Source organism: Maniola jurtina, chromosome 14, assembly GCF_905333055.1.
Source record: "Maniola jurtina chromosome 14, ilManJurt1.1, whole genome shotgun sequence".
In the NCBI taxonomy this organism is placed as follows: Eukaryota; Metazoa; Arthropoda; class Insecta; order Lepidoptera; family Nymphalidae; genus Maniola; species Maniola jurtina.
Window position 1 is genome coordinate 1,428,579 of NC_060042.1, and position 23,455 is coordinate 1,452,033.

General features: G+C 36.6%; 1 protein-coding gene across 1 annotated transcript in view; it reads left to right on the top strand.

Moving 5' to 3' along the window:
* The window catches only part of LOC123871604 (probable chitinase 10), a 107,937-nt gene that overhangs the window by 54,528 nt on the left and 29,954 nt on the right, over positions 1-23,455 (top strand). The window contains exons 3-5 of the mRNA XM_045915496.1: positions 305-507; positions 4,064-4,301; positions 11,790-11,969. Coding sequence (XP_045771452.1) covers positions 305-507; positions 4,064-4,301; positions 11,790-11,969 — 621 coding nt within the window. The remainder of the gene's footprint in view (positions 1-304; positions 508-4,063; positions 4,302-11,789; positions 11,970-23,455) is intronic.

Here is a 23,455-nt window from a genome sequence, read left to right on the forward strand (position 1 = left end):
AAGTTACATAATCTGTACAATTTATTACTCTCCATAAGTGGCTCAGTTGTTTAAACGGGTGAATCCTGAAAAGTCGCAGGATCTCTTCTGGCTTTAGTACTTTTGTGCTATAAGACCTAACTACCTGCCAAATTTCATGATTCTAGGTCAACGGGAAGTATAGGTTTTCTTGACAGACACGACGGACGGACGGACGGACAGACAGACAGACAGACAACAAAGTGATCCTATAAGGGTTCCGTTTTTCCTTTTGAGGTACGGAACCCTAAACATCATGATCCTAAACATAGTTGGTACTTTCCAGGTGTACGCAGAAGACTACGGAAGCCCAACAAGACCTCAACATCAGTCACAACCAGTGTATCAAGGTCTACGGACCAGGTGATATCGGCTAGCGTGAACAGGCCAAAGATACGTGGTCGGCCAACCATCGCCAGCCGCAAGTCCTCTGCAGCCATAGACAACTCTGTTGGCACTGATGACCATAAAGACAAGGATGGATATAAGGTTGGTTAAAATGACAAGTGTAAATTAAAAATTTATAACACCCCCGACGATCCAAAGTATTTGAGTTTTCCAAAACATCATTTTCAAATAAATAATTATGTATTTAGGCAACGTCCATCTTGACAGCTTGACATTTGTCTATTGACATAATATTATGAACCTAACGGTTATCTAACCTTCTTTTCTACAAGAAAACTAGAAAAGAGCTGAGAACTCTTTTTAGATTATAGTTAAGAACACTCTGGACCAAGCCACCTTTCAAACAAAAAAAAACTAAATTAAAATCGGTTCATTCGTTTAGGCGCTACGATGCCACAGACAGATACACAGATACACAGATACACAGATACACACGTCAAACTTATAACACCCCTCTTTTTGGGTCGGGGGTTAAAAAACAATTCCCGTCGCCAAGTAGGCAAGTAGGTATGTCTATAATGTCAGAAACTACTGTACGGATTTTAATTTGGGTTTCTTTAATACAAGGTTTAGGTAAGTAGGTAATATTATAAAGGTTAAGTGAAAATTGGTCAGTTTATGAGGATATTATTGATACTAGGTAGGTACCCGCGCCATCTACACGCACGAATCGTTTTGGGTCATCATTCCTCATACGCATTTGGAATACTCTTCCACGATCCGTATTTCCTACCTATTGTAATCCAGTGAATAGGCATCTAGGTGAACGTGTTCCATTTTAGGCCACATCATCACTTTCCATCAGGTGTGATGGTTGTCAAGCGTGTGTGTGTGTGAATTTAAAAAACTATTAGATTTTTTGCCGACTCTTCATATTAATCGCCAAAAATCTGAGACTGAAATCTATAGACCATACATTGATTTTGCTCAGACATCAAAACGAAACAGATTTATGCCAGCTGTTATGATGCTGTCACGTTTTTAACCCCCGACCCAAAAAGAGGGGTGTTATTAGTTTGACGTGTGTACCTGTGTATCTGTCTGTGGCATCGTAGCTCCTCAACTAATGAACCGATTTTAATTTAGTTTTTTTTTGTTTGAAAGGTGGCTTGATCGAGAGTGTTCTTAGCTATACAAGAAAATTGGTTCAGCCGTTTGAAAGTTATCAGCTCTTTTCGAGTTACTATTAACCTTCACTTGTCGGGGGTGTTATAAATTTTTAATTTACACTTGTTTCTAAAATTGGTAGTTTTTAATTAGATAATAGAGATCTTTAATTCTTATCACTTTAAATTTATAATATTCTTAAGTAACTAGTGCTAATAAATTAATGTAATAGTATGTATATTGTATGTATATTTTCAATAGGTATTGCATAAATAAATAGCTCAATATATATAAATAAGTACCTAAGTATATTCAACGGATATCCCTTTTATGTAAAAAAGAATTGCCTCAAGATAATTTTAATGTAATCAGTACATTATAAGTAACCTTATATGAAACAAGGACGACGGATGTGAGTGCAAATTGATTGGTGATTGGTCATTAATCATATACAGATTTACATATAATATATGACAAAAATATACTTAAGTTACTATATTAAGAGATATACTGTAGTGAATATTTTCAAAAATTCAAAATATTTTTATTCAATTGAACTTTTACAAGTACTTTTGATTCGTCAAAAGTATACCACTAGTTCGGAATAGTAAAACCTCAATTGAAAGTGTTTTAAATATACTATGGGGGATGAGTATTTGAAAGAGATTAAAAAGATAATGAGATAAAGGGATTAAAAGTCATACATGCGAGTAGATTTATACTTCCAAATACCTTCCAAATACCACCATAGATATGTACCTACTACCACTATCAGTAAATGTATGTTATTCCCATGCTATTCCTTATCTACTTATTATGATATTATTTCTTAACTATTAAGATTTAGGGGTAGGTTAGAAGAAACTTAAGAAAATAATAAAGGGACCATTTACATAAAAGGCCCAAAAGTAGTAAGTAAACAAATATCAAAGCTACCTATGTATAATTCGCCAATGGAGCTTAAAGCTGGGACACACCAAACGCGTATGCAGCATGTAAGCGTAGACGTAGCGCGTACCATGACGTTGTTAATGTATGGAACTGTATAAGATAATATGGCATACCGCTTGCGTGACGTGAACGTTCGCGTAGACGTAATGCGTGCTGTCATGTCTATCGATTCACGCGCGTCACTACGCGCGTGGTCACGTGTACGTGCTTGGTGTGAATCAGCTCTTAAGGGCCGAAACACAAAACTGCGTTGTGATTCGATGCGAATTCGCAACGCTGAAAACTACTCGTACGATGCGGTGCGATTTCGCGTCGTAAGGCGCCTTGCTTTGCTGCCATGTTTCGGATAACCAACCAAACTATATATTCAGAGATCGTCAACAATTAGGTGATCACTGAAAGTATTTTTTGTCTACTGGAAGTGTTTTTTGTTTGTTTTGAGGATTTATCTAGTGTCAAGGATGGTTTTGTCCTAAATACTTCTGTTGTATAATGTATTGATGTAACATCGGGTGTGATGTGCAATCCGTAAGTTTTAGCAAAGCGTCGTGCAAACTCCCAGTTTCTTACGATGCGATGTCACTTCGCACTTTTGTGTTTTGGCCCTAAGTAAAACACCGACGCGGGTAATATGAAGTGAAAACGAAGTAATCCACAATCTATACTAATCTTAATAAATAAAAATAGCTAATCATAACACAAAAAAATGCATAAATTAATGGAATGTCTGCATTTAGAAAGGAAAAAGAATTTCCCTTAGACAGGCATGTCAGGAAACGACACCGGGCATAAATTAAACCTTGCGAATGCCTGCCACAAACTTATATTTACAAGTAATCCATTCAAAAATGAATCTTAATACTATGATAATAAATGCAGAGGAACAGTTTTTGAGGACACGTTTAAAGTTGTCCCCAGAACTTAACGCGGATGTCGACAAAGCTTTTCGAATGTATTAAAAGTAAAGTTGTTAGCCTTCAGAATGAGTATGTTTAATGTTCAAGTGTGGTTTGGTGCTATAAAGGTGTCTATGTCGATAGGCATTGAGGTTAGATTCCCTTGCGGTCGCAGCTAGGTCAATAGCATAGATGTAAGGACATACCTATTTTAAAATGCGTATGTTGTAACTTGTAAGTGCTCGATATAGTTTTGTGGTGTTGACCACAATATCTCATTTGCGATAATTTTATCCTTAACTTTATTTTTCCTGCGATTTTCAAAATTTTAACTCAATCAGATTTATTATTTTTAACCACTAAGATACAGTTCACGAGAGCTTTTTTAACGTCCGTTGCGCTCGTGCAAATGAGGCCTTAGGGAACTTCTAACAAAACGTCGATGCTTCGACGACACTGGCAGACGTCAAATATCTAGCCTAAGGTAGCTCTATATTTTTCTATGATTTCACGTCGCCATAGCCTAAGATTTGACATCGATTCAGGAATCAGTTCCTTCACTCTAGTTCACTCTACTAAGGGCCCATTAAGTAACAAGCTGTTAAACTGAAAAACATACTTACCTATACATCTTTTTATGGCCGGCCACCATTATAGCTCTAACACTATTTTCTCCTCTCCAGATCGTCTGTTACTACACCAACTGGTCCCAATACCGTGTCAAGGTCGGGAAGTTCCTCCCAGAGGACATCTCCCCTGACCTCTGCACCCACATCATCTTCTCCTTCGGATGGATGAAGAAGGGCAAGCTCAGCTCCTTCGAGTCCAACGATGAGACCAAAGACGGGAAGACGGGGTTGTACGACAGAATCAACGCGCTGAAGAAGGCTAACCCTAAGTTGAAGACACTTTTAGCTATTGGTATGTATCTTTTCCCTTGACAGCCTAGCGGTTATAACTTATAAGACATCCACTTCCTATTCGGGAGGTCGTGGGTTCGATCCTTTAACTTTTTGGAGTTATTAGCAGTTAAATGTCACTTGGTTTGACGGTGAAGGAAAAAATAGTGAGGAAACCTGCATGCCTGAGAGTTCTCCATAAGATTCTCAAAGGTGTGTGAAGTCTGCCAATCCGCACTTGGCCAGCGTGGTAGATTATGGCCAAACACTTCTCATTCTGAGAGGAGACGTGTGCTTAGTAGTGAGTCGCTGATTGGTTGATCATGATGATGATGATGGTGTATCTTTTTCTGTGCGTTTAAAGCAATCAAATATCACTTTATGCTGTAATGATGAAGAAAAATGTCGTGAGGAAACTTACATGCCTGTATTTACTATTTTTTATCCAGGAAAATTCAAACAGTACCCGCGAGATTTTGGAAAACCTAAATCCACGCGGATGAAATTGCGTGTATCATCTAGTAATAGAGAAAGAACCTGTGACGGTTCTTTTGAATCGTCAAAAGAACTTGTAAACGTCGTTCTCAGGAGCATAGTTTTAATAGATTTTTTGAAATTGTGTAAAGGCAAGTCCAAAATTGACTGAGAAATTTTGTTATAAAAGATTATACCCATTCCCACAAATGACTTTTGCACCTTCCTAAGGCGGAGCGTAGGAGTCGCAAGCCTGTTACGGTGTCTAGTCAGCCTGTTGTGTAGTTCGCCAACTTTCTTGTCCACTGATCGTTCCTGCCTGTGTTGGGGACAATGCGCATAGAAACTTTCAGCTTTTATAAAATACTAGCTGATACCCGCGACTTCGTTCGCGTGGATGTAGGTTTTTTAAAATTCCCGTGGGAACTCTTTGATTTTCCGGGATAAAAAGTAGCCTATGTGCTAATCCAGGATATTATCTATCTCCATTCCGAATTTCAGCCCAATCCGTCCAGTAGTTTTTGCGTGAAGGAGTAACAAACATACACACACACACACACACACACACACACACACACAAACTTTCTCCTTTATAATATTAGTGTGATCAAAGCTCTGGCCCGTATGGGCTCTTAGCCCATAAGTTATAAGATGGATTTTGAAGCAAAAATGAAATTATGACGTTTCTTCTTCTAGTGCCGTCTCCTATCGGAGGTTGGCGATCATTAAGGCTAACTGGATTTTGTTCACCGCTGCTCTAAACAGTTAGTTAGTTAAACCACCCACTACATTAAACCACTGGCGAAGGTTCCGTATGACGTTTAAATCACATCACACTAATATTTTAAAGGCGAAAGTTTGTATGTGTGTGTGTGTATGTTTGTTACTCCTTCACGCAAAAACTACTGGACGGATTGGGCTGAAATTTAGAATGGAGATAGATTATACTTTGGATTAGCACATTGGCTACTTTTTATCCCGGAAAATCAAAGAGTTCCCACGGGATTTTTAAAAAACTACATCCACGCGAACGAAGTCGCGGGCATCAGCTAGTCACACTATCACACTAATATTATAAAGGCGAAAGTTTGTATGTGTGTGTGTGTGTGTGTGTGTGTGTGTATGTTTGTTACTCCTTCACGCAAAAACTACTGGACGGATTTGGCTGAAATTTAGAATGGAGATAGATTATACTTTGGATTAGCACATAGGCTACTTTTTATCCCGGAAAATCAAAGAGTTCCCACGGGATTTTTAAAAAACTACATCCACGCGAACGAAGTCGCGGGCATCAGCTAGTAAGTGATAATACTCTCTATCAATATCAATTATATTAATTTCAACAACAAAAACAATATACAAAGTTGCATGTCCACCGGTAGTAATAATTTCAAGTTGTACAATCCATCAATCTGGTGTTTATACAACGTTTAATTGGTCTTCAATTATAATTACTAAAAGATATTCTTTCCGGTCCGTTTCCGGCGTTCTTATGACCGTATATAGAAAACTTGTTTATTATTTTCCTATTATTTTAGTATGGATTTCAGTGATTACAATGTTGAAATGATAATTGTACACAGAGTTGCATGACTAGAAAATATTTACTCTTTTTATTTATTTAAGCATCTTTATTGCTAAGTATAGTATAATAAAGAATACAGGACACACTTAACAAGTGTAAATTAAAAATTTATAACACCCCCGACAAATGAAGGTTACAGTAACTAGAAAAGAGCTGATAACTTTAAAACGGTTGAACCGATTTTCTTGGATTACGCTAAGAACACTCTCGATCAAACCACCTTTCAAACAAAAAAACTGAATTAAAATCTGTTCATTAGTTTAGGAGCTACGATGCCACAGACAGATACACAGATACACACGTCAAACTTATAACACCCCTCTTTTTGGGTCGGGGGTCAAAAATAAATTGCAAAAAACATACAATCTAATTACTCATCAAAAACACAAAATACATTTATACCACTAACAAGTTGTAGTTAAAAAAAAACGTTAAAAACATAACCTTATTATTATCTCGTGAAGCCGTAATAGGTAGAGAGTTGTCACAGAATGCGTATTTCTATAGCCGCTATAACAAATAATAGTATAACAAATAATAAGAATTCCAAAATTACTTCCATGAAATTAAAAAAATAAAGTGTTATTTCTTATACGGACTACGGAACCTTTTGTGCGAGTCCGACTCGCACTTGGCCGTTTTTTTTGGGCAGTCGTGAATCAAAACAATGACAATGATTACACCTGCCCGAGAGAGATCTTAATAGTTACGAGCACAACATATTTAAAAGTTCATTTACCTTAATAAATAATGTATGTGTTAAATAATACAATTGTCTCAATGATTGCACGCGACGGAATATTGAAACAATAAAACCTAACACGAATAGCTGCTTCTGATTTTGATGTGAACCGTAGACCGACGCGAAAGTTGTATCAAAGAGCAACTGCCGAGTTTCTTGCCGGCTCTTCTCAGTGCAATCTATTTTCTGTACCATAGAGTTCTGACTTGTCAAAAGTGTGGAGAGAGACTTAACCTACATTTAAAAAAATATTAGACTTTGATATTAAAATATTAGAGTTTGTAGAACGAGGCCAGCCAGCCTTGTCTATTGGATAAAAATATAATCAAAAGATTTTTGTAGGGCTGAGTGTTTGGAATTTTTTAGAATTGCCATTATCGTACAAATTTCAACATCAATTAAACATTATAAAATTCTTTGCATGGAAACATTTGGCTCAGCTTTCAGTTGTCCACAAGATCCTGTACATTGTTACTATTATTGTAATATTTGTGATTTGAAAAGAGCAACTGCTGAGTTTCTTGGTGGGTCTTCTCAGTAGAGTCTGAATTCCGTTCCGAACAATACAGGTTTCATGCGTGGCCGCTATTTTGAAAAAAAAAAAACCAAATAGCGGAGTAGGGTAGGCCAGGCTCCATACTAAAATATTTAAATCATTTTTTGAATGCAAATGATTTATTTTTAAATTCATAAATAATATTTAAAAAAAATTAAGGACATCAATATAAGAGTTTTATTTATAAAATAAACTTAAATCCAAATTAAAACAAAAAAAAAATGTTAAAATAATTAAATTAAAAACTAAAATGAATTGAATAATATTGTTTGCACGTGGATTGAGCCATCATATTAGTAGGTACTTAAAGAAATGAATATGCAAAACGATCTTATGTGACAATCGGTTGTATAGTAACTACACAAAGGGATTACATAAGTGTATGTCACATTATGACACTCTTATGTAAAATATATGTACTTTCTAATGCAAGCGCTGTGACACTTCCTTGATACTGTCGTATTCATTGCCTTCAGGGAAATGGTTGTTTAAGTGACCTTTCATAATAATACTAGCTGATGCCTGCGACTTTGTCTGGGTGGAACTCTTTGATTTTCCGGGATAAAAAGTAGCCTATGTGTTAATCCAGCCCAGGGTATAATAATCTATCTCGGTTTCAAATTTCAGCCAAATCCATCCAGTAGATTTTGCGTGAAAGAGTAACATACATACACACACACATACAAACTTTCGCCTTTATAATAGCTTACATATTCGAGGGTCGTCTTTAAGTTAAATCAATGAAATAATGAACTAGTTAAAAGGTCTTTACAAATTGGGAATGCCGTCGTGCCTTTTACATAAAAAAAGATTATCATGAAAATCACTGACCTCTACGAAGACAAGTACACTGGACCTGCAATGGCCTATTAGTGATGGGACATAATCAACAAGAAGACTATTTAACACAAAGTGTCAATTTTGATACCCAGTAGCAGTACGCTTGGGGGTGCTTCGAATCGGCACAAAAATAACTACATAAAGTGCATAAAATCGAATTACCTTTTACATTATTTAACTAACTATTACATCATTATTTAAAAGAGATAGAAATTTATCATCTCGTTGAAAAAAAAAAAAACTATGAATACATCGAAACCATAGAATTCAAAACAAGTTTAGAAGTGGCAAAGGAGTGCATAGCTCTAGCATATCAGTGCGCCGCCGCGTCGTTATGGTGATATTTGGATGAGCTTGGGATATCAATTAAAAAGTTTTCGAATTATTTCTGTAAGAGAACAAACTTACACTAGCCTATTTCACTTTCCAGATCTTTAACTATATTCATGCAAAAAATCAGGTCCATCGTTGCATTGCGGCGTGATTGAAGGACAAACCAACATACAAACAAACACACTTTCGCATATAGAATAATTATATGGGTAGTGAATAACAGCTTTAACTTGAGAAGATACACCAGAGATTCAGATACCATTTCTATTACTTACTTAATTTCGAATTACAATTGAAGAGAGCAACCGCCGAGTTTCTTGCTGGTTCTTCTCGGTAGGAATGGCATTCCGAACCAGTGGTAAATTATTTGACGATTCAAAAGTACTTGTCAACTGTACAAGCATATTAGAATAAACTAAGGACAGTTATTGGACTGAAATTAGATTTAGAAATTATTCATAAGTAGAAGTTTAAGCTAGAATAATATAACTTATTAGCCCATAGGCTAGATCGTAGTAGCAATAAAGCTACCATTATATAATGGAGCTTTATGGTAAGGAAAAAAAATTGGTTGTCTGTAAAGTCGGTTTACTGACGATAGTTGAACGTGACAACAAAGGCAGATTGTGCTTCTTTGTCGCTCGTTCCGCGCTCTCGCTTGCACTTCAAGCCTTACTTGGAACGCCTCAGAGCGAGGTAACGCCGCATGAGTCATGTTTTTTCGTGCGTGCAGCCGGCTCTATCGAATTATAAGACGTTGTCACGTCAAAAAGTACTTGTAAAAGTTTATTTGAATAAAAATCTATTCTATTCTATTGTATTCTGTGATCGAGACCATCACTATAACGTGTGAAACACACCGCACTTCTCACGGCCTCGGAATGTTCGATATTTTCACCTATTTTCACGGCGCCACAAAAACTGGAGTTCGAAGCGAAACGAAACGCAACAAAGGCGCTTAATGTAATCGACAATCGACATCGGGTTTTTGCTACGTTCACCTCACTATTCACTCGTATTGTATGTGCTTAGTATGAGTTCATCATTATTTACAAGTAACCAAAAGCTTTGCTATGGATTATAGCAAAGCTTTTGGTTAGCTAAACTAAACAAATCTGTATAGTGCAATATGCAGCATGCGATATGTAACACCCGCTCTCCCACTGATAAACATGCTGGAAAAGCCAGCCACCAAGCAAGCAATACGCACCACCAGCAAGCAGCACCAAACAAATCCCAAAACCACTTGACACACGTTTCGCCCCAACACCGGAGCATCCTTAGGAGATGTAGACCTTACAATGCCTAATTTCAAATTCTTAAAAAAAATTCAAAATTCTTAAAAAAAAATCTTTTGCAATTAGGCATTGTAAGGTCTACATCTCCTAAGGATGATCCGATGTTAGGGCGAAACGAGTGTCAAGTGGTTTTGGGATTTGTGTGGTGCTGCGTGGTGGCTGGCTTTTCCTGCATGTTTATCAGTGGGAGGGCGGGCGGTGCACGTCGTATGCTGCATGTTGCACCATACAGATTTGTTTGGTTTAGTGGATTATAGCAAATTAAGCTTTTGGTTCCTTGTATATCATGGGCTTCCGCAAAATAACGCCTGCTTCTATACTGCATCATCATTATTATCAACCAATAAACGCTCACAGCTGGACGTAGGTTTTTGTAGGGACTCCCACGCGCCATGGTCTTACGCCGTCTGAATCCAGCGGCTCTCTGCTTGATATCGTCTGTCCATCTAGTTAGAAGTCTTCCAACATGCTAGGTCGCCATTCAATCACCTTGGGACCCTAATGTCTATCGGCAGTAATTTTACTTAAACAATGAAGTATTTCGACGGTCGAATTCGATCATCGCTGGTGAGAACTGAAAACTAAAATCTCATACTAAGCACACTAGTAAGCAGTGAGTTTTAATTGATTTCGCACAATGGAATTTTGAGACAATTGGTGGGTAAATGTAGGTTAGGTTTTCCTTACGGTATTGTAAAGTTTATTTTTTTAGGGTTTTGTTGGAAATAAACATTCATTGGAGGTGCTCTAGTTTTTCCTGCAGTTCCGCTTGCGTGAGAATATTATATTAATGGATGGATGAATGGATAATGGATATAAATGGATGGACCATGAAAAGCTAGCAGACAGACAGACACACTTTCGCATTTATTTATTAGTTTGACTTCTTAAGTTTCTTTAGCGACTACCTAAGTACCCATATCTCAAATAAAATATGCGAAAGTATGTTTATTTGTTTGTTAGTTTAGATGGTCTTTAGGATTGTCCTTCAATCACGTCGCAACAGAGTAATGGAGATACGTGAGCTTTCTATGGGTATAGAGACCTGGCGAGTGGCATTGGCTACTTTTTATCCCGGAAAATTAAAGAGTTCCCACGGGAATATTAAAAACCTAAATCCACGCAGATGAAGTCGCGGGCATCAGCTAGTATTTAGCGTAAAATCAAAATAAATAGTCATCTAAGTCTAAGGAAAAATAGTGACGTTTCTGTTATCAATCTATACTTCTATACTAATATTATAAAGAGGAAACCTTTGTATTTTTGTATTTTTGTATGTTTGTATTGAATAGGCTCAAAAACTACTGGACCGATTTCAAAATTTCTTTTACCATTACTTAGAGGGATTCTTCCGAATCCGTATAGGCTATATTTTATCCCGGAAAATAGATAGGATTTTTCGTGGTAGTGAAAATTGTGGAGTAAGGCGTCGAAAAAACTGCCGTACGTTAACGATTCTCGCGAACGCTGCCTAAATGGTTAGAGATGTATGGTTGACTTCTATAGAAAAGTTGTAGAACTCAATAATGCCTACAAAAAAGTCCGCGATAGTATAAACCAAACATTTATATTTTAGCCATTATAACCACTTTTCCATAGAACACCCGTGCGAAGCCGGGGCGAGTCGCTAGTAAAAAATATTATAGTTTCAAAAATATTTAATTAAAAAATGTTTTCTCCAGGTGGCTGGTCATTCGGGACGCAGAAATTCAAGGAGATGTCTTCCAGCCGGTACTCCAGGCAGACCTTCATCTACTCTGCCATCCCTTACTTGAGGGACAGGAACTTTGATGGGCTGGACATCGATTGGGAGTACCCCAAGGGTGGAGAGGATAAGAAGAACTTCGTGCTGCTACTCAAAGGTAAGCTTAGTATATGACTAAGGGCCAGCGTATACAGACGGAACGCAGAAAAGCCGAGTCTTAAACAACTTGTGTAATCCGCTTTGTTACCCGACTGCGGCAAAGCCAAAAGGAAGTTATGATTTTAGCAGTCTAGGTATGTATGTATTATGTAAGTATGTATGTATGTATGTACGTGGGTATGTATGTTTGTATCCAGATTCTGTGTGTTCCACCGTAGCGCCTAAACTAGTGGGCCGATTTTGATGAATGAGGTATCAATCGATTCGTCGTAAGGGTCCGGGTGATATAGGCTACATTTTATACGAAAAAAATTGACCAAACGGATGTTACATGAAAAAGTGGGGGCTCAAAAATTTTTTTTTGCTATTGTATCAAGTGGGGTGTCAATTGAAAGAGGAGAAAATTCTGAGTTCATAGATATAAATGTACTACAACATTAAAATATACCAAGCGACAGAAAAACAATTTTACTATAATATTTCAGCGTTTATTAAGATGATCGCAGTCGGGTTTTAGTTTTCAACTTTATCTTGTTTATTCTCGTAAATAACGATTTATTGGCAGTTTGCGGGTAGTAATCCGGATTAGTGCTGTGTTTATATGCATATTTGTATTAGCAAGTTGCATTATTTACATCCTGTTTAACCTAGAAACGTAAATGAGTGTTTTAAAATTTTGAATAATTTTACCGGTATATTAGAAAGCATTTTGCCGTGAGTCGACAGAACCTAGTCACTCGGATGCTAAAATAAACTTTTTGAAAGTGACTTTCGTTTGCATGATTCATAAATAATGCATTTATTTTCATGTTGTCCTGGTATACATTCACGATGAAAGTGTAGGTATGCAAAACTGGTTTAATTAAATAAATAATATCATTTTTAATTGACTAGGTGATGCGCATGGATTCCGGTTTTTAAAAATCCCGTGGGAATCCTTTTATTTATCGAAAAAAAAAATCCTATTCAATGTCAGTCTAATACCATTTAGATGATCTAGATTTAGATGCTCATAGTACCATTTAGATGCTCATAGTACCATTTAGATGATCATAGTACCATTTAGATGATGCCCGCAAGTTCGTGTGGATTAGGCTGTTTAAAATCACGTGGGGAATCTTTAATTTCCCGGGACCAAAAATAGCCTAGGTATTCCTTTCCCAGGATGCAAGTTATCTTTGTGCCTTCTACAGTTTTAAACTGACGAGCCGTAAAAAGCTAGCAGGCAGACAGACAGACACACAGACAGACAAACAACGAAGTGATCCTAGAAGAGTTAATTTTTTCTTTAGATATACGGGACCTTAAAAAAAGCTTTATTCAGATGGCGTCCAACGATTCTCTATATACGATCTCCATGAAAAGACCTCCTTTTCGTAAAATAAGCAATAGAGAGGACTAGCTGACGCCCGCGACTTCGTCCGCGTGGATTTAGGTTTTTCGAAATCCCGTGGAAACTCTTTGGTTTTCCGGGATAAAAAGTAGCCTATGTGCTAATCCAGGATATTATCTATCTCCATTCCGAATTTCAGCCATATCCGTTCAGTAGTTTTTGCGTGAAGGAGTAACAAACATACACACACACACACACACACACACACACACACACACACACACACACACACACACACACACAAACTTTCGCCTTTATAATATTAGTGTGATATAAGCTGTATCCATATTATGTAGGAACGCGATAGAAAGAGATAGTCGGTCCAATATTGGTCTACCCAGTTAAATATCGGCCTACATCCGACGCGACCTGTACCCTGGTGCCGTAGACTATGTTACATTTAGAAATGATGACGTAAAATATCTGCTATAAAATACCTGAAGGTTTTTAATACCCTTGCTGCATTTTTTTTTTCATTTTTGTCTTTTATTCGGGATCTTTCAATCGAAATGTAACGTCTGGACATAAAATGAATCCAAAGCCTTCTTTACGTAAAATGAGCAAAGAAGGGCATCTGAGCTATATATCCGTAGTGCTTAGGTATGCGATTGAAAGAGATAGCCGGCTCAATACCGGGTTATACATATATTGGTCTATATCCTACGCGATCTGCACCCTGGTACTATAGACTGTATTACATTTAGAACAGTTAACGTTTAACCATCATTATCAACCAATAGACGTCCACTGCAGAGCATAGGTTTCTTGTAGGGACTTTTATATGCCACGGTCTTGCACCACCTGAATCCAACGGCTCCCTGCGACTCGTTTGATGTCATCTGTCATCTATTGATATGTATCAATAGATGACAGTAATCTACTTAGTAACAGTAGTAATAATAATAATAAATAGGCTTTATTGCTTACTTATTGCTAGTGACAATCATACATATGTTATAAGTAAATTAAATCTATAAAAATAAAAAAAACTAACAATAGCAATAGGCCGCAAACTCAGCATGGCCGAGCATTGATGGCAATGCTCAGCGCTGGTTTTCAGTTTGCTCCAAAAAATATTGATTAATAAAATAAAAACGCACCGCGCCCGTTGCGTTCCCTGCTTATTGATCAATATTAAAATGAATACAGTACAACCCAAAAAAGAACCAAAAAAAAACCATACAGTAGTAAAGAAAAATGAAAAGGAGAAAAAAAAAGCACACACATAGTAGTAGTTACTTAGTAGTAGATTTATTGTAACTAAACACAATACACATTTCCAAGAGGTCTTTCAAGGCTGTGATTTCCGGTGCGAGGTCGCCATTCTATAGCACCTTGGAACCCCAATCAACATCTATCGGTTTTTCGAATTATGTGCCCTGCTTAACAACCCTTCAGCTACTCGGTTACTCTGATTCTCCTACGAATCTCCTCATTTCTGATTTGATCACGTAGAGAATTCGATATCAGTGTCTATACTTATTCTTGCTCTATGGTCTATCTGAACACAATTTACCACAGTATCGATAGAGCGGCCGGTCGCAAGCCCACATCTGTCACCGCTCTAGTCTAGTGTTGCCACGATTTTAGACAAGGATTTATAAAACTATCGATAAAATTATACTTTCTCAACCAAAGAATTTGCAATTAGATAGATGTTTATATCAATCAAACTTTAAATTAAATTATTGTCTGCTTGACTGCTAACTTTTCACGGCTCATCCGTTAAACCGATTTTTGAAAAAAAAGAGATATACTTAGCTAGAACTCCTGGAAAGGACATAGGCTACTTTTTGTCTGCCTTTTGTAGAGGCGATGGCCGATGAAGCCGGAAAGTCCTTGAGTAGAGACCGCGTATAGCAAGCGTAGTGTGGTACGCCCTCCAGCACGATGGACCGACGATATAAAGCGGCTGGCGGGAAGTGGCTGGATGAGGAAAGCTGAGGACCGGGTGTGGTGGCACTCTTTAGGGAAGGGCTATGTCCAACAGTGGACGTCTACAGGCTGATGATGACCCAATACTTATAAAAATACTTTTAAGGAAAATCCGTCACCTTTTCTCATACATCGCAAATCTGGGTCTACCTGTCATTCGATCATTGATATTATGAATCACTTCACGTATTAATTGGAAACATTTTTCGCAATTAGTTTTCCGTTTTGGTAGCGCAGTTTAGTCGCTTCGGCACGCGACCTCGTTTCAATGACTCATTCTAGTCATCAATATGACAGAGCCCTAACGTTACGAAGTTTAGTAACAAATCGTGATCTACAGAAGTACCTAACGCAAGACCTCGTAGCGCCTCCAAACAAACGTAGTTTGACTCTCATTCTCTTTTGAATCATCATCATCATCAGCCTGTGGATGTCCACTGGTTGGACACAGGCCTTGCCTAAAGAGCGCCACCACACCCGGTCCTCAGCCTTCCTCATCCAGCCACTCCCCGCCAGCCGCTTTATATCGACGGTCCATTGTGAGTCCCAGACTATCAGGATTCAGGACATAGCGTGCGCCCCGGAAATTGGGTGCTTTTTCATCCCAGATAAGCAAAGAGTTCCCACGGGATTTTTCAAAAACCTAGATGCACCATTTAGTACTCAGGATATATGCCTTATACTTAGGTACATAATATACCTATCTTACCTACAACATAATATTTATCTAGATTTTTTTTAAATTCCGTAGGGACTCTAGTTTTCCTTAGTAAAAAGTAGTTTATGCGTTAATCCAGGGAATCTATCTCCATTCTAAATTTCAGGCAAATCCGTCCAGTAGTTTTTGCGTGATAGAGTAACAAACATCCATACATCCATACATACAAACTTTCGCGTTTATAATATTAGTAGGATGGCTTACTATAAACGGCTCTTACTTATACTTACTTATGATATATGGCTTATTTATACACGGCCTATACCTACATATACCTATCTTACCTAAAACATGTTCCATATGACAAATCTGAGGTCCCTGACCAAAAAGACTAGCTTGCGTAATTTGTCGTGCCGGCCGACAAATTACCAACGCCACTAACGCAATGCTTATTCGATTTCTACCATAATAGATGATGTATGTATTCAGTTTGCGACACGACTCACGAGCCACATTGGGTAACGCACGTCCTTTTGTCTGACTATAGTAATTAGACGTGGGACAGTGGACACTTTGATGGATTGGATTGACCTAACAACAGAACAAAGCAGTTTAGGATTTAGATAATAATAGAAGATGCCCGCGACTCCGTCCGCGTGGATTTAGGTTTTTTACAAATCCCGTTGAAACTCTTTGCTTTTCCAGGATAAAAAGTAGCCTATGTCCTTCCCCGGGATGTATCCCAAGTCTGTACCAAATTTAATTAAAATCGATTCAGTGGTTGGCCCGTGAAAACGTAGCAGACAGACAGACAGACAGAAAGACAGACAGACAGACAGACACACTTTCGCATTTATAATATTAGTATGGATTATTGCGAAACTATGAATAACCACCGCCATTTCGTAACTATAATAAATTATGTGTATAAACGTGTATAACAAAGGCGCGGCTATCCTCTGAGCTGAATAAAATGTATGCTATGCTTAATCTATGCTTAATTTTAAGTTGTTTAATTGCATTAAGTCTAGACTTTCCTTACAGACCCATACCAGAACAAAGCTTACATTCTCGATATATTGATTGCGAAATCATGCTTAATTTTAAGTTATTTAATTGCCAAAAAGCCTTTTACCTTACGAGTTTCCATTACCTACATATTTTCTTTTGTTTTATTAAGTAAAAGCACAGAATATGACGTTTAGTATCTTAAAAGCTAGATGCTAACGACTGTTAGGTATAATGAATGGACAATCAACATATAGACTACAGGCCCATGTTTAAAAATGGGTGGGTCATATGAACCACCAGGTGACGTATACAGGACGATATAAGAGCATAAAATAATAAGTTTCAGCACTATGCCGTCACTTGTAAGCTGTCCAACAGAGTGCTGGTGAGAATTGAAAAGTGCAGGTAGAGTGAGTACATTTTGGTCATATATTTTTGTACGGCATTTTTACCATCGATAGATCCATGAAAAATAATAAGAAAGCGCGCAGTGCCGTAAAAAAATAGTGCGCCACAAAGTTAGTAAATGTTTTGATTTTCTGACAATTTCCGGGGTAAATTTGGTCATTTAATTCTGTACGGCACTAGTTTCATACTGTTTCAATACAGCCTCTAATCCATTATTCCGCAACGCCGTACAAAAATCATGCGACAAGGGGAAAAAATTGAGGGTAGCAACCCCCTCTCTTTCCGTGGTCCGGGGGGTGATTTGAGAAAGTACGGCTTTGGTTCCAAAACATTATCTAGCACTCAAAAGTACTATTAAAAATAATGCCGTAAAAAAATTAGTGTTCATTTGAATGTGTATCAATAATTATCTTAATTTCATGGTATACTTAATTTTTAAAGCTGTAAAATCATTTGACTCTGTACGGCAACTTTTTTTTTAACATGATAGTGTAAAATACTATTGTTATATAGTATTGCCGTTCAAAAGAAACTGTTCTAAAAAAAATTATAGATAAATACAAAAACTGAAATTTTTCAAATTATTGCAAAAGTTTAAATATTCATAGATTAATAAAATATAACAATTTTCTACGCTTTTCCCTTGTTTTAAATAGTATTAAGATAAATAAATTAGGAAAAAATTATGCCGTACATTTTAATGCAGACCATATCTTTTAGGCTGATGAAAATGACGCTACCATTTTAAGGGTAGTACTTTATGGCCATCTGATACTGTACGGCATTAACATATTTTTGAAGAGAACAATTGATAATATGATAAAATCACTATGCCGTCTAACTGAAGTGAACGGGTGTGTATATAATATCCACATCCCCTACAAACCTTTGGACCAACGAAAATGTACGGCATGTAAAAAAATATTATCTATGCATAAAACACTTTCAAAATAAATTAATTTTATGTTGTTTCAAATCACCCCCCGGACCACGGAAAGAGAGGGGGTTGCTACCCTCAATTTTTTCCCCTTGTCGCATGATTTTTGTACGGCGTTGCGGAATAATGGATTAGAGGCTGTATTGAAACAGTATGAAACTAGTGCCGTACAGAATTAAATGACCAAATTTACCCCGGAAATTGTCAGAAAATCAAAACATTTACTAACTTTGTGGCGCACCATTTTTTTACGGCACTGCGCGCTTTCTTATTATTTTTCATGGATCTATCGATGGTAAAAATGCCGTACAAAAATATATGACCAAAATGTACTCACTCTACCTGCACTTTTCAATTCTCACCAGCACTCTGTTGGACAGCTTACAAGTGACGGCATAGTGCTGAAACTTATTATTTTATGCTCTTATATCGTCCTGTATACGTCACCTGGTGGTTCATATGACCCACCCATTTTTAAACATGGGCCTGTAGTCTAATACCGCAGCTTCTTGCATTCCATACTAATATCATAAATGCGAGATACCTATCTGTATGTTAGTCCGTCTACCTTTTATCTTTTCACGGGCCATCCGCTTCAAATCAAGTCAAAAAAATTTAAAGCCAGACGGACGAAGTCGCGGGCGTTATTTAGTTATACCAGTAGTAGTATATCCATACTTAATATTATAAATGCGAAAGTGTGTCTGTCTGTCTGTCTGTCTGCTACCTTTTCACGGCCCAACAATTTAACCGATTCTGACGAGGTACAGAGTTAGCTTATATCCCGGGGACGGACATAGGCTAAGCTATCTGCTATAGCTAGTTTGCGCCCCTGTAATTGAAATAGGCAACTTTTTATCCCGGAAAATCAAACATTTCCCACGGTATCTTTAAAAACCTAAATCCACGCGGACGAAGTCGCGGGCATCCTCTAGTAATATTATACAAAAGGGCCAAAAAGAGTAAAGACCATCAGTCATAGCTAACTTTTGAATAGTATTAAAAAGTGAATACAGTGGGTAGGTACTTCAAATTTTCAAAAAATTTGAAAATTCAAATGCTTGGATCTGGCATCAAAGACCTGGCATTTAACTAATTCATCAGTCATAATTCCGGCATCAAAGACATTTAACTAATAATTTAAAAACGCATTTAACTAATAATTTAAAAAATCCAAATGCTTGGATCTGGCATCAAAGATCTGGCACTAAAATCAAGTTTATTTCGTAACTAAAAACGTGGAAAACAAACATGTACCAAACAAGTATCTTTAATTGAATGTAATATGTGCCCATTATAATATTATTATTACAAGTTGTTTCTAAATATGCACATGACTACTTATAGTAAATTCCTAAGCGCAATAAATAACTACTTTATCACATAAATAACCTTATTTAAATCTATAAAAATATTATAAATGCGATTGTTTGTTTGATTATGGTCCCTTTTAACCCCAACCCAAAAAGAGGGGTGTTATAAGTTTGACGAGTGTATCTGTGTATCTGTCTGTGGCATCGTAGCTCCTAAACTAATGAATCGATTTTAATTTAGTTTTTTTTTGTTTGAAAGGTGGCTTGATCGAATGTTCTTAGCTATAATCCAAGAAAATCGGTTCAGACGTTTGAAAGTTATCAGCTCTTTTCTAGTTACTGTATGTAATTAACCTTCACTTGTCGGGGGTTTTATAACGAAACTATAAGGGTTTCTTGTTCTACTACGGAAAATACAATAAATCATGCGTTAAAGTCGGTGTAACAGCTAGTATCTAGGCACATTCTTACGCATGTAATAACTACTTTATCGCCCAGTTATATGCAATATAAATGGGATGTTACCATACCATTCAAATACCATACATATGGCAAATAGTCTACCCATAGTGATGGCGCTTTTATATTTATTGCCAAACACTGGATATGGATTTCCGTAATAAAACTTCGCGGAAACTCCTATAAAACAAACCTTCAATTTATGTAAAGACCCTTGTTCATTATACCGTAATATTTCTAATGTAATATTGGTCAAGATTGCAGAGATAATTGCAATTTTTCTTAGATGTACATTCAGCACAGTAAATATATTTTTACTATAAAAATAGCAGGCGGGTCACCTGATGTTAAGTGATTACCACTGCCCATGAACATTTGCAATACCAGAGGAGTTGTCAGCCTTTCAAGAATTTGTTGGTTCGCCCCTTGAATAACCACAAATTTTTATTAGTGACAACGAATTTTGACCATGATATTTTCTGCAAACTGGTTAAATATCTAAGTGGACACGTAATCTAGTTTTGGGTAATTTGCAGTATTCAATATCCATGCCATCGATGCAATATCCAATAACAAATAAGGAGCAGCTGTTTCTAAATAATTTTTAAATACATATCAAAAAGTCGCTACTAGATTAGATGGTATTAACTCCACTTTGGATATGCATTTAAAAGGTAGGTTATCCCGGTGCCAAATACCCAAGTGGTTGACCACTAAGGTATTTAAGCTAAGGCCCCAAGCAGATTTTTTTTTTTGATTTAATGTACTTGCTCCTTTAGAATCTTCATCAAAGTATTGCCCCATCTGCATATAAAAAAGCCTTCAAAGCGTTTCTAGGGCGTATGTACATAGTGCCGGCTCGAGACAGTCAACAAATTTGCGACATTAAACAAATTCTGCTGCTTGATTACAATTTATCTCGGCATTATTTACTCTTTACTTTGTAGAATTAAATTTAGATGATTTCAGACTCTATTCAGAACAAGTTAAAGTCGCTTTTGCATCCCTGATGCGTGTTTTATAGGGAATTAAAGGAGTGTGTGCGAAAGTGGCAGATTGCTCACAGCTTTGCACTTTGAAACTTGTTTGAAATGATAAGTCAACATGGAAAACATTTATTTTAAACAGCTCAAATAAAAAAAATAAAAAACATGACATCTGTATTGATTTTTTTTATTTTTTTTTATAGCGGAATTACTCGAGGTGATGTAAGGATTCTAACGTTACCTCATTCATCCGAATCTGTGTAGGCGTTTAGAAGTTATGGTGAAACAAATAAAGTCACACACATACCTACATGAACCCTGAAAACATTACACTCCTTTTTTTGGGCAATAATGTACCCGGCATGCGTTACTTTTTTTTTTTTAATTTTCATGGCAGCCATTCAGAATTTTTTATTAACTGTTGCTATGTAGGTTATAAAAATACACACTATTAATTCACTCATTTGAAGTCTCTACCTATTACGGTGCATGAGATATGATGACAATGACAGACAGACAGATGGACAGACGTACGGACAGCGGAGGTTTAGTAGTGGTAAATAAGGTCCCTTTGAGTATGGAAATCAAAAAGGTGTGCGCTACGCTGATACGAAAAAAAAAACAAAGTAAAAGAAACAGTGGACCTCTAACTAGCTCTTAAGTCCAAAATAAGATTACACCAAACATCGGGGCCGACGAAATCAAGTAATCGCCATTTTGTGTAAACAAAAGAAAACAAAATGTTTTCGTCTAATTAAAGTTACAGCTTGAAGTCGGCAGCATACTATTAAAATGCGACGCAACCGTATGAAATGCCTTAACTCCTAAAATACACTAGGTACTTATTAAAAAAAAATCCTCGGTAGGTATAGCTTCGCCAGGAAGGAATTCCTAAAAATTCTATAAGGTGCTCTACGTGCTCAATCTCGAGTAACAGTGGTTTGAGCTGTACGAACTGATTAAAACGAAAATCATACGATTATCGAAAGTCTACTAATTCACCTCATTCGACTATAAATAATATATAATGTTTTTATTTTAATTTAATTTATTAATGTTGTACATTTTATCTACCTATCTACTAACCCGTAACAATTTTCTAATGTATCTATATTTTTTGCCATACTCTTATAGGGTCTCATGTGTAATGGGAAGGTCACATGGGAAATGCAAAATAAAGAATATGAAATAATCAACCAAGATACGATTAGGTAGTTTGTCTGACTTTGAACAGTGACGGCAGCAATATTTGAGTAGCAAGATATTTTGTAATATTTTTTTATTTTACTTCAGAGTCCAGAAGTTTTTTTATTTTGCTGTGCATCTAATATTTTTTTTCCATAAATACTCGCTTGCTCCCTGCTCGTTTGCTCGCTATTTTTATTTAAAAAAATATATTAAAATCCCCTGCCTGCTAAGTCCGTCTTTATCCAAGTTAATTTCGGAAATTTATCGAGTTATTTATTCGAGTTATAACTCGAACTGAATATGATTTCCCTATAATATACCATTCATACATACACGCTCCTGTTGAACTACAAATCTAGCAGACTCTACATCTCGAAGAAGCAATTTTACTGAAAACATTTGATGTCGTTAGAAGTTTTAATTCTTATTCCGATCATATAAAATTTTATAAACATAATACAGATTTGCCTCAACGCGAGTCGCGTTTTACGGTCGCGTAGCATGTTACAAGTGTGTTTCCACCTTTATCAATGTTCCCAGTGACTGGGTTTTTAATAAAGGCGCTAATAAGAGGGTAGGCTGAAATTGTAGTAACAACAGTCTTTCTTTTGTATTTCGGACTCTATTATTTACCTTTTATATTTCGGATTAAGTTTTGCCTTGCTTAGTCTTACAGATAATTACCTATTTTTTTTGTAACATAAAATTTTATCTAGTTCATGATTAAAAGATTATTCATTTTCACATAATAAAAAAAATCAAAATGGCATTATACGCTTTACTATATGCGGGCTGAAAAAGTTGCAGTTCAAACCGCTAGGCGGCGCTTTTTTAAAACTTTTTAAATTACTTGTTGATTAATTATAATAAAGTAAAAAGTCTGTCTCCATACTATTTTGACTTAGTAACAGTATCTCACACATACAGTTTAATTAGGCACTTGAGATGTACAACGCGTTACCTACTCTATGTACCGCTCATCTATACCACGGTAATGGTATGTATATAATATTACCGTGTCTATACTTTATCTGTATACTCATAAATAAAATTGGAGTGTCTGTCTGTAATTTTGAAATAACTACCTCATATTAAGCTCATATGGTTATTTGAACGATACCATAACTGAATCACACGTTTTTAAAATTTTTGTCTGTCTGTCTGTCTGTCTGTCTGTCTATCTGTTTGAAAAGGCT